Source organism: Harmonia axyridis, chromosome 3 (genome assembly GCF_914767665.1).
Source record: "Harmonia axyridis chromosome 3, icHarAxyr1.1, whole genome shotgun sequence".
NCBI lineage: Eukaryota > Metazoa > Arthropoda > Insecta > Coleoptera > Coccinellidae > Harmonia > Harmonia axyridis.
Genome location: NC_059503.1, coordinates 33,991,283 through 34,007,932, shown reverse-complemented (window position 1 = coordinate 34,007,932; position 16,650 = coordinate 33,991,283). Strand labels below are relative to the sequence as shown.

Sequence of the window (16,650 nt, the reverse complement as noted above, 5' to 3'; positions counted from 1 at the left end):
CGGTAATTACTAGATTTGAGGACAAAGAATATTTTCGTTATATTTCAAGGTAACGTTGTGGAGAAGAATACTAAAATAGAATATTACATGACTTTCTGCTGAATCTTAGGCGCATCGCACACCGGAGCAATATGCAACAGGTAACTAGCAATAATCAATACAGGGTTAGAACTATTTAGAGGGGTACTACAGGGATATCAAAAACAGTCAGAAATCCAGGGTGGCTTAAATTACAAAAAAATTGCGTTATTTAGGGATGAGTGTGTTGGTGTGGACAGATCCAAAATATCTCCAATGGTTCCTGAGATATCTCGAAAAAACTAAAAATCGAGATTTCCTTTTTTTTTTGTATAACTCATTTGGTTCTGGAGATAACTTCACGAAATTCGGTTTGTAGCCATTATCCAATATTGAAATTCTAATGGTGTGTCAGATTCTTTCTGTTCCTCATTGTTTCAGAGATGCGATAGTATCTGTGTCGAGGGTTATCGTGGATTTGTGAAAAAGTAAATTTAAGACTCAAATAGACCAAAATATTAGTTTTTGTATGGTCAGACTATCTAAGGACTCAGACTGAGACTGAAAAATTATTAGGACGCGAAATTTGGGTTTTCTATTAATTTCGAAACATCAGGCGCAATCCAGATAAAAATTTGTGTTAAGAGGTGAATAACAAATTGAAGTCACTTGAAAAATTTCATTTGAATTGAATAAATTAAAAATGAACATCAAAAGAAAATTATTCATTATTGCTGTAACCACAAAACCAACGGAATTGTGATTTTGGTCTAAAGGTGTTGATGTGAAATACCAATTTCAAGCTGAACACAATATCTGAAACATAGAAAACGATATTGGAAAAAAATACTAAACACCAATGAATATTTTCATGATAACAAATCTAATCCGGTTGAGATTTTGCGGTTATGTATAGAATACTCATTTCAAGTTTCTTACGGCGCGGCGTTGGGTGTGGATAGCTATAACCATTATTGTTATTTATTATTTCACTGAATCGGGGTCGTTACGACTCTGTTAGCCTGCCAGGAACTGCGGCCAAGTTGATCTTTTGTTCTTAACCCTAACCATTCATACAAATCCAGGGAGGCCGTCGATGATGTTGATGAAACCGACGACATCCTTACGAGCCTTGGCTATTACTTCGTGAGTATCCAGAACTGACTTTTTCATATAAATCAGCATTAGGCATTTGTACACCTTGTGTTCAACTGGTTTTACCTCTGTTCCACAGAGTCTGCAGATCTAATCCGCTGACTTACCCATGCAGTACAAAAGGTGTTTGCACCGACAGTTTCCTGTCAGCAGTCCCACCATTACCCGAAGCTCAGCTCGTGGTATCTTCAGGAGCTTTCTGGTATAAGTCGGTGAAAGCACAACAAATTTCGTTGCCTGAGCAAAACGCAGAGTATTCCTCCAGAGGTTTCCCTATTGTCCCATTGTTGGATCGCTGTCTTGTATTGCTATTTTCCAAGCCCACATAAGGTCTAAGGACTAAAAGGGGTTAACCTTGCTCCCCTATTTGCAAGTTCATCGGCTTTTTGATTTCCTTCAATACCACAATGCCCCGGTACTAGCTAGAACCAAAGAATATTTAACGATGTTTAAGTCACCCACTGGAGTTCTCCGCTGACGTCCAAACAGATCCGACCCAGTTGATATTTTGCAAGTATATATAAAATAGTGATTTTCAGATTTTTGCAATATTGTGTTCACACGAAATTATAAAAAAAAGAAATTCAACCAAAATTTCAACAACAAAAATGAATGAAAACGACAATATTCATTCTTGCGGCAATTGCACCTTGCAGAAAACAGAAGTTGATATAGATATAATATGTAAAGGGGAGGGTGGGGCAACTGAGACACCTTAAGGTTTAACGAGGTATAGCTTCCTCAAAAATGCAAATGAAATTATGTTTGTTGATTGATACATAACTTTAGACACTTATTCAATACACAAAATTAACAAAATAATAATTCTTAGATGAGAATTTCTGACTTAAAAAAAACAAATGCCTCGCTTACCCCTTATCGCGGGGCAAGTCAGTCTTTCTACTCTCCGTTCATCGAGGCGCTATTACATATCATATATCACATTATTCATTCTTCATGAAAATTTTCTCAATTTGTTCCGTTATATTGTGTTTTTTCTTCATCTGATATTATTGGTGGTTTTCTCCGGTAAATTATATTTTTTGTGCTCCTATAACAAAACAAAAGTTGTATCTCAATAAATCTCTATTTCTACTTAAGTTTCCTTTTTTTTTTTCATAATGTTTTTCATTGATACCACGAGGTAATTGATTCACTCGCAAACTGTATCAGTTTTTGCCGGATATATTGCCGGTCAAGGAATATATTGCTAAAGACGCACTTGCCTCGTATGGCTCACTTGCCCCACACTCCCCTACAGTACTGGCAAGACGGTAGCTTATGGAAAAAATATCAAAGTTCAAAGAAGAAATGCTAATGCTGAAAGTCAAACGAAGAACGACAAGGATCCACAAACATTGAAAGTCAAAAGTGAGGTTACACATTAGTTACTTCAGTATATGGTATATCTTCTTCATAGTATTTGGCGCTTCTCTCGTTTTGAACCAATTAGCTGCTGATTCAGAAAAATACTTCCCTATAATTCCAAGCTTCTCCATAATACAAGCTGGTGTATCCGCCCTTGAAGCTGCCCAATCATTGATGTGAGAACTTCTCGATTTGTTGAATCGTGGAGGTTTTGAACTCCGAAAGTGGACCAGTTACTTGCCGACTGGCCCTTGTCGTCGATATCCTTGTCGTTCGACAAGGACCTTTATTCTATAAGGTCCTCGTTTAAAATTGGAACCATAGTACATATTGCCGCAATTTTTCTTTCAGATTCACTACCTGAACGATCTTGCACGAAAAATTTTATGTTATCCACCTAATCCTGAAATTATGACCCACTTGAGTTTTCAGCTGCGGTACATTCTTCGTAAAATATTCATTATATCGATATAGGATGTGATGGAAATATGTAACTGTACTACCACCTCTATCTAAATTGAAGATTGATCGCTGGTTGTCTGCTATGGGTTCGTCTGAATATGAATTACATGGTTTCTGCGATGCAAGCGAGAAGGGTTATAATTTTTTTTTATATGTGCGGTAATTACAAATATTAACCCTGAGGTAGCCCCCCTCATGAAAATAAGTTTTCCTAGATTGGAATTATGTGGTGCTATTTTCTTTTATTAGAGGTTTTATATTTTTCTATGGAATGATACTTGTATTGAATTCGCATATTGTACTACAATGGATCAAAAATTTTCCTCATCGATCTAAGACCGTACATGCAAGCGAGAATTCTTCCTGATAAATTGTTTTACGTTCCAGCCTGATATGAGGCTGCAGGTATCACATATTGAAGTGCTCTATCTTCTGAACAAGCTGGTTTAGAGGTTCGGAAATGTAGTAGGTAATCTCATAGTTTTCCCATTTCGATTCACACTCGGTTAGTTTCACTTTCCACCTGGAAAAGGACGAAAACAATATCTCTTTTCGTGGAAATACAAGCTAACTCTTTGATTTATAAATTGTTTGATTAAATTCGGGACTTATTCCAAATTCTTGAATGTTTTTTGATTCAAATAACCCTCTTGGAGTTGTCGGTACACTGAAATATTGTTCATTGTTCCATGATCTAAAGTACCCATTGTTTTTGAGTAAGACTAAAAGATTTAGAACTTTCTCAATCCAATATTTTCAACCATAATATTCACATACTGTTTTCCGGATAACCCATTTTTCAATTATTCTAGAATATCGAAGTCAAACCATTTGGACCATCTTTGGGTGATTTATCTCCATTCAGAATTACCAAAGTCAAGCATTTTAGCCACGTTCAAGTAAAAGGTTTTTTCCCCTTACCATCACTCGTCATCGTGGTGTAAATGAGGCAAAGCATATTTATGCTTATTTATAAGGAATTTTATACCATTTTGGCATTTAATAGTATATTATATACCGCGGGACTGAAGTAATACATTTAATCCTGAAGGTAAAGTTTATGGCCCGACCGCAGGGAGGGCCATAATTTACCTGAAGGATTAAATGTACTTCAGTCGCAAGGTATATACGATACTTTTCGTACTTCCGGTATGATTTTATTCATTATTTCAATAATTTCAATCAGTTTTTTCTCTTTTCAACTCATTTAATAAACTGTCTTTAAAATAAGTTACCATAGTAACATTGCGTTGTGACAATTATAATTTAGAAACATTGTCATTACTAGTGTCATTGTAAAGAAACATTGTTATTGATAATTATTGGTATCATGAGTGAAGAAGGTGTATCTGATATTGATAAAAGAGCAGCCGAAGTAAGTGAAGAATTGTTACCACCGAAATCTAGAAAACTATACGAGCAGCAGTACGATGCTTTTAAAAAGTGATGCCGCTTAAAAAATGTGAGACAACCTACTGAAAATGCGCTGTTAGTCTACTTCAATGATAAATCGAAAGCGGTTTGTGCCTCAACTCTCTGGGCACATTACTCAATGCTGAAATCGGTTATTAACATTAGAGAAGATATTGATATAAGTAAATTTCCAAAATTATTAGCTTTTTTGAAGAGAAGAAATGAGGGATTTAAGCCAAAGAAGTCAAGAATTCTCACGTCTGAGCAGGTAGATCAGTTCTTACGGGAGGCTCCGGATGATAAATATTTAATGCTTAAGGTAAATTTGGAAATTTGTTTATATTCAGAAATTTTAAGAAATCAATTTTTTTGTAGGTTGCACTTATTTTGGGCGTTGCGGGAGCTTGTCGTGGAAAAGAGTTGGTTAATTTAGAAATCGACGATGTGAGAGATTTGGGCGATTCCTTCCTAATTGCGATTAGAAACACCAAAAATAAAATTGACCGAAATTTTGTGATCAAAAATTCAGAAAACAGTGCCATCAGTTTTGTGGCGATATTTCGAAAATATGTGGCATTGCGAAAGACAGGGACACCTCATTCAAAATTTTTTGTTCAATACATCAACAAAGAATGTACTACGCGAGTAGTAGGAAAAAACATGTTTGGTACATTTCCACGGCAAATAGCAGCTTTCTTGAAATTAGAAAATGCGACGTCTTATACGGGACATTGTTTTAGACGCACATCTGCGTCTTTGTTAGCTGATTCGGGAGCAACAATAGACGTGCTGAAGAGACATGGAGGATGGAAATCCTCCAACGTGGCCGAGGGATATATTGAATCGTCTATTAAAAATGAACAAAAAATTTCAGATAAAATATTTGGTCAAGTCGCCGATTCGTCCACTATAGTTATGTCACAGTCCTCATTCTCGCTTCATGTTTCCGCAGGATCTTCGAAACAAACACCAGTTCAATATGAAAAGGACCTATCTGTTACTCGTCAGTTACCTGGTGCATTAACCCAGGAAAGACTGGTCAATATGACGAACTGTCACAATATTAATTTGAATATTAACGTTAATTACCATTCTAATTAATTATATTTTTCAATAAAATATCGCTTAAATTCGTTTGTTTGTGATTTAATCGTTCCGGGAGTTTCGTCAATATTTAATCCCGGAGGGATTAAATGTGACACTTTAGTACCTGTCACAAGGGAGTGAAGTTGTCACTTTAGGCCCGGAAGTACGAAAAGAATGTATTTTGAATTAACGATTCATAACTGCGTTCATAGATGATATTTAAGATATAAATGGTCTTACTTCTTTTCCTTTTCCGTTGGCATCAATTCCAATAGACGGTATCACACATGAAATGAACTGGTTATCGCAATTCCAAATGACCCGAAACATGCATTAGGATGTCTAGAAGCATTGGATTCGCAAGTATTTACACACTATTTAGGAAAATGGTAAATGGTTTTATGATAACAATTTACTATCCGGTTAATGGATATTATCCTGATTAGTTGAGCTTCATCTCATTTGTGATGGATTGTGCTAGTTGTTACCATTAAAATTGAATCGAGAAAATTCCAATTATTACTATGATCAGTTTATCAAACATAGAATCCGTGACATTTTTTTGTGTCAAAGTCATCATTAAAATTTTATTTTTTATGCCCGTGTCACTTATTTCATTTCATTCTAGACATAACTTCGATATTGAATCGTACACATTCAGACATTCAAGTGCATGTTACTCCAAGCTCAAAGTCAGCTGGAACTGAATATTAACTACATCGGAGATCCGTCCAAAGAGCCATTTGTCAAGAAACAAAATATATTCTTGGACTTTCCCTACAGACTGAGGTGGTACAATCAGATTAAGTGAGTCATCGACCATCATTTTTGGGATTTTATTCTGAATTGAACCTTGTAAAGCTCCTCCTGCGAATCAGTCCATTTTTCAATCCAAAATATCGATTCATATTATACATATATAATCGTCATAATTCTTTCATACACATACTTCATATATTGAATTGTTGGAATGCTCGAAAGTCAAGAAACTATTGAATTCAATTACTTGTTTAGCCCTATAAACGTAAAAATATTCATCCGTTTTCATATATATATTTTGATTCGAAGCATTCCGTTCTATAATTGTGGTGATTGAAAAGGTATACAATTAACAAAAATTAATAAAAAAGGATATTTCAATTACTTTGGGGAAGCATAATTATGAAAGAGGACAAGTTATAATCCTATTGATGATAAATACCACTGAAATGTTATACAATCATAAACAAATCACGAATCCTCTATCAATAATAAATATATATTTTAATTTCCCAATATTCAAACCGTGAAATTTACATAATGTTTATACCTCAATAACGCCTCCAGCAGTCCATACATTTTATGAAATTTTTCGTTGTGTCATCACAGGATTTTTCATTTATATTATTCGACCATGTATTTCAATAACGCTATTTTTCAATGACAGCGTTGTATTCTTCGAGGAGAAATAATGATAGTATTTTAAAATTTATATGCTCCTCAATTCGATAAGTAGGTAGGAAGAGTAAATTTTTCCACCCTCTCCGAAATAGGTCAGCACACACGAATATTCTTCTCTTTATTATCAATTACCATTCATTTTTTACGAATTCAATGGTCACAGAATCTTCTGCGGAAACACATTTGATCAATTTTACGCTATATACAACATAAATCAGAAGAATCTCGAATTACTAAGTAATTATTGATCAAGGTGCGTACTCTTTTTGAAATGATATTTATCATTTTCTTTGTCATAGAATCTGACGGAAGTTATCGTCGAATATTGTTCACAATTCTAGTTCTTTTTAGAAAGCAGATCATACTCTTACTGATATAAATTTAAATTCTTTTGAGATAGAGTAATGTACATATTACTCTATCTCAAAATGATCAACTTCAAACAATAGAACATGTGTAGATAAAATCTCAGTATTAGCAGAGAAAATATAAACGGGGCATGATATATTTCAATGTATGATACAAGAGAACATATAAAAACCTCAGCAAAAACTCTGTCTCCCCGTATAGTTGTAGTGATTGATATTTGTTCACAGAATAAGCTGAAGGGAATCCCCTTCATTATTCCTCTTCACCAAAAGTTGGCGACATCTACATATATTATAAATAAATCTGAAAATTGATAAATGTGAAATGTTTTATTATATGGATTTGAAGTTAGCGACCCATTCTGAAAGAATTTGAAACTGAATGGATAGCTTGAAAACCATCATGACATTCGTCAAGTATTCACCAAGGGCTCTATGGTTTCTTCTACACCATACTAACATAGTAGGCTTTCAATGGAATGCCATTTGAAGAGTATTCTATTGCAAGGACCATCGCCAGTGCTATGTCGATTTAAAATACACCAAATTCTCCTAGGGAGATTGAAACCTGGAACTTTCTCTGAAGGATGACTTAAACTTTTGTTGAAAACATTACATGAACTCCATTCCGAACACCAAATTTCCTTGTCACTTTCATTAGATTGAATAAAAATATACTTGAAACTGACCTCAAAATTTAAAGCGGTACCCACCTTCAATACATCGATATTCTGTGATTCTACATAGACGAGCCGATCGAAAATGCCCGTATAACATGAATGCCTTCATATCTTCAAACGAACCGATTCCCCAACAAAACCCTAGGGAATACAATGCTGCCACAGTAATAATTGAGAAAACCAACGGTTGCCTCTCAGTATCAAAGTGGATCGGAGTTAAAGGCGCAACTAATCACGAAAACAACTTGTTTAATTGAGCGATTGTTTCGGGGCACCAGTAATGCGACCCCTAGGACTGAAACTTCCAACTACGCGACACGAGATAGCGTTCAGAAGATTGTAATCGATCATTTTCTACTGGGAATATCATGTGAGGTGTTGAAATTTGGGGCTTCTTCCCTTATGTTGTTATTAGCCGGGGGTTTGAATGGATTTTCCGGAGCCGCTATGAGTCGCTTCGAATGAAAAAACTAATAATATCATTTTAGAATTAACTAGAACTAACTGGAAGTTAGACGGTATAGAAAATATCATTGTAGTGACTCTGCATGCCCGAGGATGGCGTTGCTGGCTTCCCGTCACTATCTAGTGAGGCATCGGTGGGTTCATAAAGAATCCCCGAATTTGTTCAGAGTAACCTCTTAACGATGGTGTGAGAGGGTGTGCCTTGAGAAGAGATTGCTGGATAGTCCACCAGCGATCTCGGGATTAAACAACGTAACCCCTTGAGTGAGGGCGCAACTACGAACTCGAGAAAGACTCGCCAAATAATATTCGCAGATTTGTTCCTTGTTATTTCGTGTACATGAATAGATAGGATCTGCTTTTGAACTGCTTTAATAGTTCTGTTACTAAGTACATTTAAAAGAGGTCCTCATAATAATGGATACCACGACTTAATGTGAAAATATACTCAGAAACATGCCTGGACATTCTTCTGATGAGATGATCGATCTCGTCCTGAGTTATCTCAATGCAGGCTACTTGTACCTCAAGCCGAAGTGCTGCTAGAGTATGAGGAGGATATTGTAAACGCAATAACCTTCTTCTCATAACCTCCCAGACATATTCAATTGGTGAAATTCAAGAAATCGAAAACATAATATGTACTTATTCACCTTACTTGATGGTGGTTCATTATCGAATAAAATATACCTATTTCATAGTCATAATATCACAAGTGCATAGACGATATTCGATTATACATGTTCGGATTTGACGTTGAAGAGCTCGCTTTGTAATAGGACTTCTATTCTTGATGTGGGACCGTTCTTCTCAGACGTCCTGCACAACTAGCTCTTCGTATATTGCATTCCTTATTTCATTCCCAACAATAAACTTCCATTTACTTCTATGTACCGTCAGGGCTATTTTTCTATAGCACAAACAAATCTCATGTAAGAGCACTAGTCGCCCCCTCTCAAACTCCCTGAGTTGTTTGAAATTGTTGTTGCTGTTAAACCCCAAGTTACAAAATGCAGTCGATGGTCACTGCTCGACTCCTGTTGACCAGTATAATGATCTGAGCATCATAGTATCCTATTATTTGAGCTGCTCTCACAACGTGGAGGCTGTGGCAACAAAGACCAGACAGATGACCTACATGATTCAGAGATGTTTCGAGCACTATATTGCAGGCATATGTGCCTTTTGATGGAATATGCTGAGCCGGTGTGGTGCCCTTCTCTCAGGAGCGATCATCTTGTCCCCGAGTCTGTACAGCATTGAAACACAAGGATTCCATTTGGGAGGATAAGATCTCCCTATTATACTCGTTTGAGATTATTGAATCTGCAAAGCTTTGTGGATCGGCTAAATAGAGGTGATCTTATTATATCGTATGGGGCTCTGCATAGGTCCTTTGTTGTGAAGTTAGATCACCTCCACATGAGAAGCAGCACTCAACTACATGGCCATGCCTTCAAACTGGCAAAGGAGAATTACAGAACCACTCAGCGTCAAACTTTCCTTTCCAACAGAGTTTTCGGTAGATAGAATGGATTGCCAAATAGTTTTGCTGATGCAAATTCGATGAATTCCTTCAAAAACTGACTCGAATAGTTCATTCGAGGACAGCATCGCCTCTAACTCAATTGAGTAACTATGATTATGTGCAAGTTTCTTTATTATATTTGGCATTATGTTAGTTACATTTTATTTTATGAGTTTGACTTCAACTCAGTTAAGTGGCTATGTGTAATTTTCTTTCTAAATACCTGTAATTTTGAGAATTCGGGAGAACAAACAAAATCTGAATTGATAAGAACACTGACAGAAGTGATGAGATCTAGAGAATACTGGAGTAGAATAGCGAAAAAAGTTCTTAATAATTCGATCACAACAGATCCGATCTGTTTGAGATTTTGCAAATGAATATGACAAAATGCAGATGTGACCAGTGAGTGAAATTCATAGCGTATTCGAATGGCGCACCAGTTAATTCGAATTTTTGTCGAGCTAAATGACATAATTAGTTCGAATTAATTCGCACTGGTGCACCCAGTCGAATACGCCATAAATGTTGATTGCGTCATCAGAATGATTAAATCGAAAAATTGAAGAAATTATGAAAAATTAAAAGAAACCACTAATGTGTAGTGTGAAGCTTGAGCGCTTGAATATTGAGAAAAAATGAGGAGAGCACTAACTTGAATTTTAGAGTTTTTGAGAGCTAGTTCATTTATGCGCTGAATACACCTTTGGAGACCAGTTTTATGGGTACCAGAAGTGAGATTGGATAATGAATTTGAGTTCACAGATAGGTAATGTCGAAATGATAGATGTAATCAGGACCGGCGTTAGGGGTGAAACAGTGAAGCGACTGTTTCAAGCGCCTTTTTTCTGAGGGCGGCAATTTAGCCCAGTTTGTGGCCACCCTTTCATATTTCTGAAAAAATATAGTCTTGATTCTTAAAAACAACATGAGGTTGGTCCCACTTGCTGCGTTTATCAACATTCTCTGCATTAAAATACTCCAAACTGTATTAACTCATACATTGCCTATTACCCTGATTGAATGACGGATGGAATGTATTTCACAAAGACGAAAAACAACACTTTGAATAACGTGGAAGTTGTTTACACATTCAACAAATGAAAAATGAAAAATTCCTACGATTCTGCATTCGAAACTAGTTACTGATAAATGCTAAATATTTTCAGCGGAACATATGTTTTTAATCCCATTTAGTTTTCGAAGCTTTGTATCTTGTGGTGCGATAAGTAATCTTTCATCGATCGTACGCAGTGTCAGTGTGAATATAATACTTATGCAGTTTTCATCGGCGTCGAAGAAATCCAGGAATTTATTGTAGGTAAAAATGTCCGAAAAAAAAAGAAACCCAGTGGAAACGACTTAAGAAAGAAACGATTAACAAAAACGCTAGAGAAATAAAAAATGGCGAATTATCATCGGGGCAGCCTATGTTTTTTGTTGGGGAGGGGGGGGGTTTATTTATACTTTTTTAGCAGGGTTGTCAAAAAATTCTTTGCTTCAGGCGCCAAAATTGCTGGCTCCGGCCCTGGATGTAATCAATGAAATTATCCGAGAGAAATATTATCGCAGCCCTTTTTACAATTAAAATACGACACATATAACTTCTTCACTAAACCAATCTATCGGGCAATCTAAATAAGTCCAACACTAACATCTGAATTCATCTCTAAGCATCTAGTAGATTGCTGAAATCTTTTTGATAAGCCTTTTCATGAGTTTTTCAGAAACAAGTCGCTGCTGTTTCTTCTTCGATTCTCAGACCGAAAAGGTCACCTGTTATCATCCGTGAATTCATTTACTTACAATCGTGTGCTTCTTATTATTTGAACATTGTCAAAGAATCATTCAAGAAGATCTCTTAGTTGTCTGTCTGATAAGTTCACTTTATATTTCAAAATGAAAACACAACGAAATAGCATGTTGAAGAACTCGCCCACGCCATAAACTCAGCGAACTTCAAATCCAGGAGGAAGAATATAATAATATTTCACTCCCTCTTATGTCTTATATTAATGAAAATTTATTATCCATTCAGGTAACGAGACAAAGAGAAAATGTCTATTAATAATTCATTTCAGAATACTCTGCAATATTTCAGTGAGAGGAAATTATATTTTAGGGTTATGAATTTTGCAGATTTATAACCCTTACCTTCGAATTCGAGAAATAAAAAATTGAAATGAGTGGGAGGGTTTAATGTGAAAGTGATGCAGGCATGCAAAGCATCATGCGATATAGATGCATAGCATGATAATAATGATAATAATAACATACTTTATTTCTCAACTAATAATATGGTCATTATGGAAAATGTCAAATTTAATCACAAAAATTTTTTTTGATAATCTTGAATTCTACAAATCAACAAAAATTTGAAAGAATTTTCAATTCTGTACCAACATTTCTGTAGAAGTCTCGAAGCTTTTCGTTAAATACAATATTATATGATATGCATGGATATTCAGAATTCTTCTCGATCTTAATGATGGGTGACAAAGATCTTAGCTAATTTTTTGTATTAAATTTCTTCACACAGGAGCTACTACCATCCAGAATTTTTTATTGATCCAGATTTTTTAAAAACAATAAGATTATCCGTTAGAAATGGTAAGTTTCGAGATGACATTTAGGTGATTCTTTCGTTCCGATAAATATTGTTGAAATTGAAACCTATTTCTGAAACACCTATTTGTTGTGTTACAGTGCCACGTATTCTTTCTAATGACACCAATCTACTATTAAGATTCTCTACACTGTATAAAAAAAACACAACCTTGCTGTGTAACCAATATTTAGTGAATGCTTGACAACATATTCTTGTTGATAGTGTAGCTACACCAAAAATTAGGTTTAATAGAGATAAAATTTCGAACAGTATTGGAATACTTTTTTGTATTCCATCATTCGATACAACATTGTTTCAGTGCAGTTGCACGTCAATGTAGTGTTCTCCAAATGAATCATAAGATAGATTTGCTAAACAACAATGATTAATATAAAATAACTATAAAATATACATATTATATTTATCGCCGACATTTCCAAACATAAACACCTCAACCAACCAATAACAAATACTTGAAAATTCATTGAATGGACATACTTGCAAATAATATTACTAAACATTATTCATTTGAAAAATTCAATTTCGAATGAAATATCATCCTTTTGTCCGTTAAAAATTATATTTTATTCGTATTTTCATTTGAATCCTATTGATCCCATTGAAAAATGAATTGATTTTCGATATTGAATGCTATTCGGGCTGTGTTGAGATCTAGATATAGGAATTGTATTCTGATGGAGAATAACAAACAGTTTAAAATTTATGATGCCTATTAATTTGGATTATTATTCGAAAGATTCCATGAAATTATCGGATGGTACTACCAAATTGGTACTTATGCATAGTGGAGAGGATCAAAATATGAATTTCATTTTTTTTTGTCTCTGAATCTGAAATGTGATGATTTTTGCAGGTGGAAGATACGCACAAAACTAACCAGTAATCTATAGGAAACCTTCATTTCAGGTAAGCGCATTTGTTTATACTTTTGACGAATATTATTTACATTCATACATAATTTCAAAGTTTATCATCTGAAATATTCGGAATATTAACAGAATCTCAGACTTGAAAACCTATACAGTTTTTGAGAAGTTCATTACAGAAAGACGCAGCATTAATTTTGAATACAAAAATTGTATCCTCCTGAAAAAATAAATTTCAAGGCAGAATCTCCTTCTTCCATAATATAGTAAAAATACATAATAACATCGAAACAACAAAAATTGAAATGAATTTATAGTTTTTATATGCTCTTTCTTTTTCATAAGTAATAAATTAATATCACATTATTCTATGTTTCCATCGCATGTCGCAGAGATCAGGAAGTTTCTACTTCAGATTTTCATTCAAAGGAAATACTTGGAGCATAAAACAGCTGAAATCTACACTATTTCGAGAAGAAATTACATGACTACCAATTCGAACAAACGCTCAAAGTTTGCAAATATACCCAATATAAATTTTCCAAGATGAATCAAGTCATTTTGTTTCAAATTCAATATCCAGTTTCTATAAAGAATTAACAGTTTGATCAAGCATACTTCTAATTATTATTTTACACAGCGTGTTACAACACTCAGTAGGTGGTTAGGGTTTACAATGGAAGAAAGATGAACAGAAAGCTATAAAGTCCAAAATCTCAGCTGATAACATCGAATATTATCACGAAAGACATAAAAACAGGACCATATTTCAAAAAAGTTACATAACATGTAAATTCTTTCGTTTGCTACTCTTTTGAAAAAAGTGTGTAATGCATAGTAAAAATTGAATTCATCAGGATGAATGATGTATTTTACCATTGTAATAATGATATTTCTCTAAAACGTGTCAAGAAATATAGATTTAGAAGTCTAAAGGAAAAAACTCAATTATCTTAGTAAGTATTGAGATCAAATTGAACGTTTCGAAGGGTTGCATGAAGTGAATAAACTCACAAAATTTGAACAAAATCGGACTGCTGATTCCCAAGTTATGAAGATCAGAAATTCAGGCCAATTTTCTGAAACTAACAGTCTGGATGACCTGCATTCACCACTAGGCTGTAGCCAGTCAGTCGTGTTACACCCTGTATAACACCTCCCCCTTTAATATAAATCCTTTAGAACTAATTTATCTGATTGAAAATGAAATAACTAATCGAATGAACTACTTGGCAATGTGACCGCACAAAGCAGCACTCTCACTTAATGTAGGATATCTGATCTTAATGTGAAGACTGTAAGTGATTTTTGTGATAATACATTGAAATAATAGTATATTATTCAACGAGCGGTAATGTAGGTCATAACTCACGCAGATGATGTTTGCAGCACGAGCCGCAGGCGAGTGCTGTAATTCATCAAGTGAGTTATGACCATTACCGCAAGTTGAATACTATACTTTATCTACGACTATATCCATAAATACTATGAAAAAAATACAGACTTAGAATATAGACAGAAGGAACGGGAAATAAATAAATGTGCACGATCCCGTACAAGAGAGATGGAAACTTAGTGCCACCAATCACAATCGAACTACCTTCGACTAGCTCGAATCCAGTATTGAGTACAGACATAGAACTTTATTGAAAAACCTCAATAATTGGCTATAAAAATGCATAAAAAAAAAATACCAAAAAATATTCCCTGTAAACGATGACTTAATGATCTTACTGCTACACCAACCTTGAAAATTTTTTCAAACTCCTTTATATTTTTTCGGGCAATTAATTCTATATGGTAACATTAGCTGTTTGTCTTTTGGAAATGTATACCTATATAATATTTCATCTTCACTATCTTAATTAATCGTTTTCAGCAAAACATTCACAATAATTAGATATCAACTTAATTTGAAAATGTCAAGAGTGACATTCCCTCGGACATTCCTTCCCTCAATAACAATAATGGAATGTTCCCTTTCGGCCAATCGAATAGAAGCAGAGAAGTATAGAAGCACAGATCCATATTTTCCGATTTATTATAGTGAGTTATAGTAGTGATTTATTATAACTCACGCTGTTTGTTAATAGATACTATTAATTGCTCAAAAGCAGTTGAATAATGAATATATAATTGAATAGGAGTAGATAAATTATTTTACCCTCATATTAAAGAAACATAAAGAACATTTGGGGAGTCACATACGTCTGAAATAATTCCATTCAGCCCAATGAAGGATCATCCTTCAATAACGGAAAACACCTTGTCCTTAATCATCCAGAAGTTGACTTATTCACAAGGGATATCAGATTCATCCCTTCGTTTCTGGTCGCCGGGAAATGGGAAGATTTTATTAATAATCCCCAAATTTCGGTAGTATAGCATCGGGCATAACTCATGTAGAATATAGGCCCTCAGATTATCGTGTTATAATTTACGGCGCAGATTACGTATGATTTTCGATAACACAGAAACAGCGGGGATTTGGAAATTGACCCAAACTATAATGGGCTGATTAGATGGGAATTTGGTAGGAAATTAAGGTTCCAGAGGCGGTTGAAAAGTTATTGACCTTGCCCGAAGTTGAGTTGACCCCCATTTCTGGTTTTAATATGTAGCGGTTAGTTTGGGAGTGGGACTCGGATTGGGACTTGTCGAATTAGGGGATATGAATTTTGGATGTGGATACATTGTGCTGAATTGAATTAGCAACAGTTTTATGTAACAGACAGCTTTGAAAATCTTCATTTTTGGCATACTTTTTTCGATGGTTCAATTTCGATGTCAATTAGGTAATTTGAGAAAGCCTAGATTCAAATAAAAATGATTCAGTTCAGAATAAAAAAAATTATTTTTTTAAAATTTTCAATTTGATTGCTTAATTGATACTTGTTACAACATAAAGAATATTAAGATCCATATCTTCTCATATGGCAAGTACTTGTGCTTCTTCAAATTATGAGAAATTCACCGTCGTAAATATCAGAACCCATTGTAGTATGCTAGGCCAAGTTCTAGTAACCTTTTTTTATCTACTCCTATTGAATTATATATTCATTATTCAACTGCTTTTGAGCAATTAATAGTACCTATTAACAAACAGCGTGAGTTATAATAACTCATTACTATAACTCACTATAATAAGTCGGAAAATATGGATCTGTGCTTC

At 34.6% G+C, this 16,650-nt stretch overlaps 1 protein-coding gene and 1 long non-coding RNA gene across 2 annotated transcripts in view; both read left to right on the top strand.

The window, feature by feature from the left end:
- Positions 1 to 4,483: 4,483 nt before the first annotated feature.
- LOC123675267 lies at positions 4,484 to 5,517 on the top strand. Its single transcript, XM_045610613.1, has 2 exons — positions 4,484 to 4,735; positions 4,792 to 5,517. The coding sequence occupies exons 1-2, from the start codon at positions 4,556 to 4,558 to the stop codon at positions 5,515 to 5,517; spliced, it is 906 nt and encodes a 301-aa protein (XP_045466569.1). The 5' UTR covers positions 4,484 to 4,555.
- Positions 5,518 to 6,090: 573 nt separating this feature from the next.
- The window catches only part of LOC123677190, a 96,335-nt gene continuing 85,775 nt past the window's right edge, over positions 6,091 to 16,650 (top strand). Inside the window, exons 1-2 of the long non-coding RNA XR_006747071.1 lie at positions 6,091 to 6,309; positions 13,466 to 13,518. This is a non-coding gene — a long non-coding RNA (uncharacterized LOC123677190). The remainder of the gene's footprint in view (positions 6,310 to 13,465; positions 13,519 to 16,650) is intronic.

What these genes read in the sequence shown, in the direction of transcription:
- LOC123675267 (XM_045610613.1), top strand. Translation starts at nt 4,556, where the DNA reads ATGCTGAAATCGGTTATTAACATTAGAGAAGATATTGATATAAGTAAA. An exon ending in ATAAATATTTAATGCTTAAG is followed by an intron (nt 4,736 to 4,791) that starts GTAAATTTGGAA and finishes ATTTTTTTGTAG; the next exon opens with GTTGCACTTATTTTGGGCGT.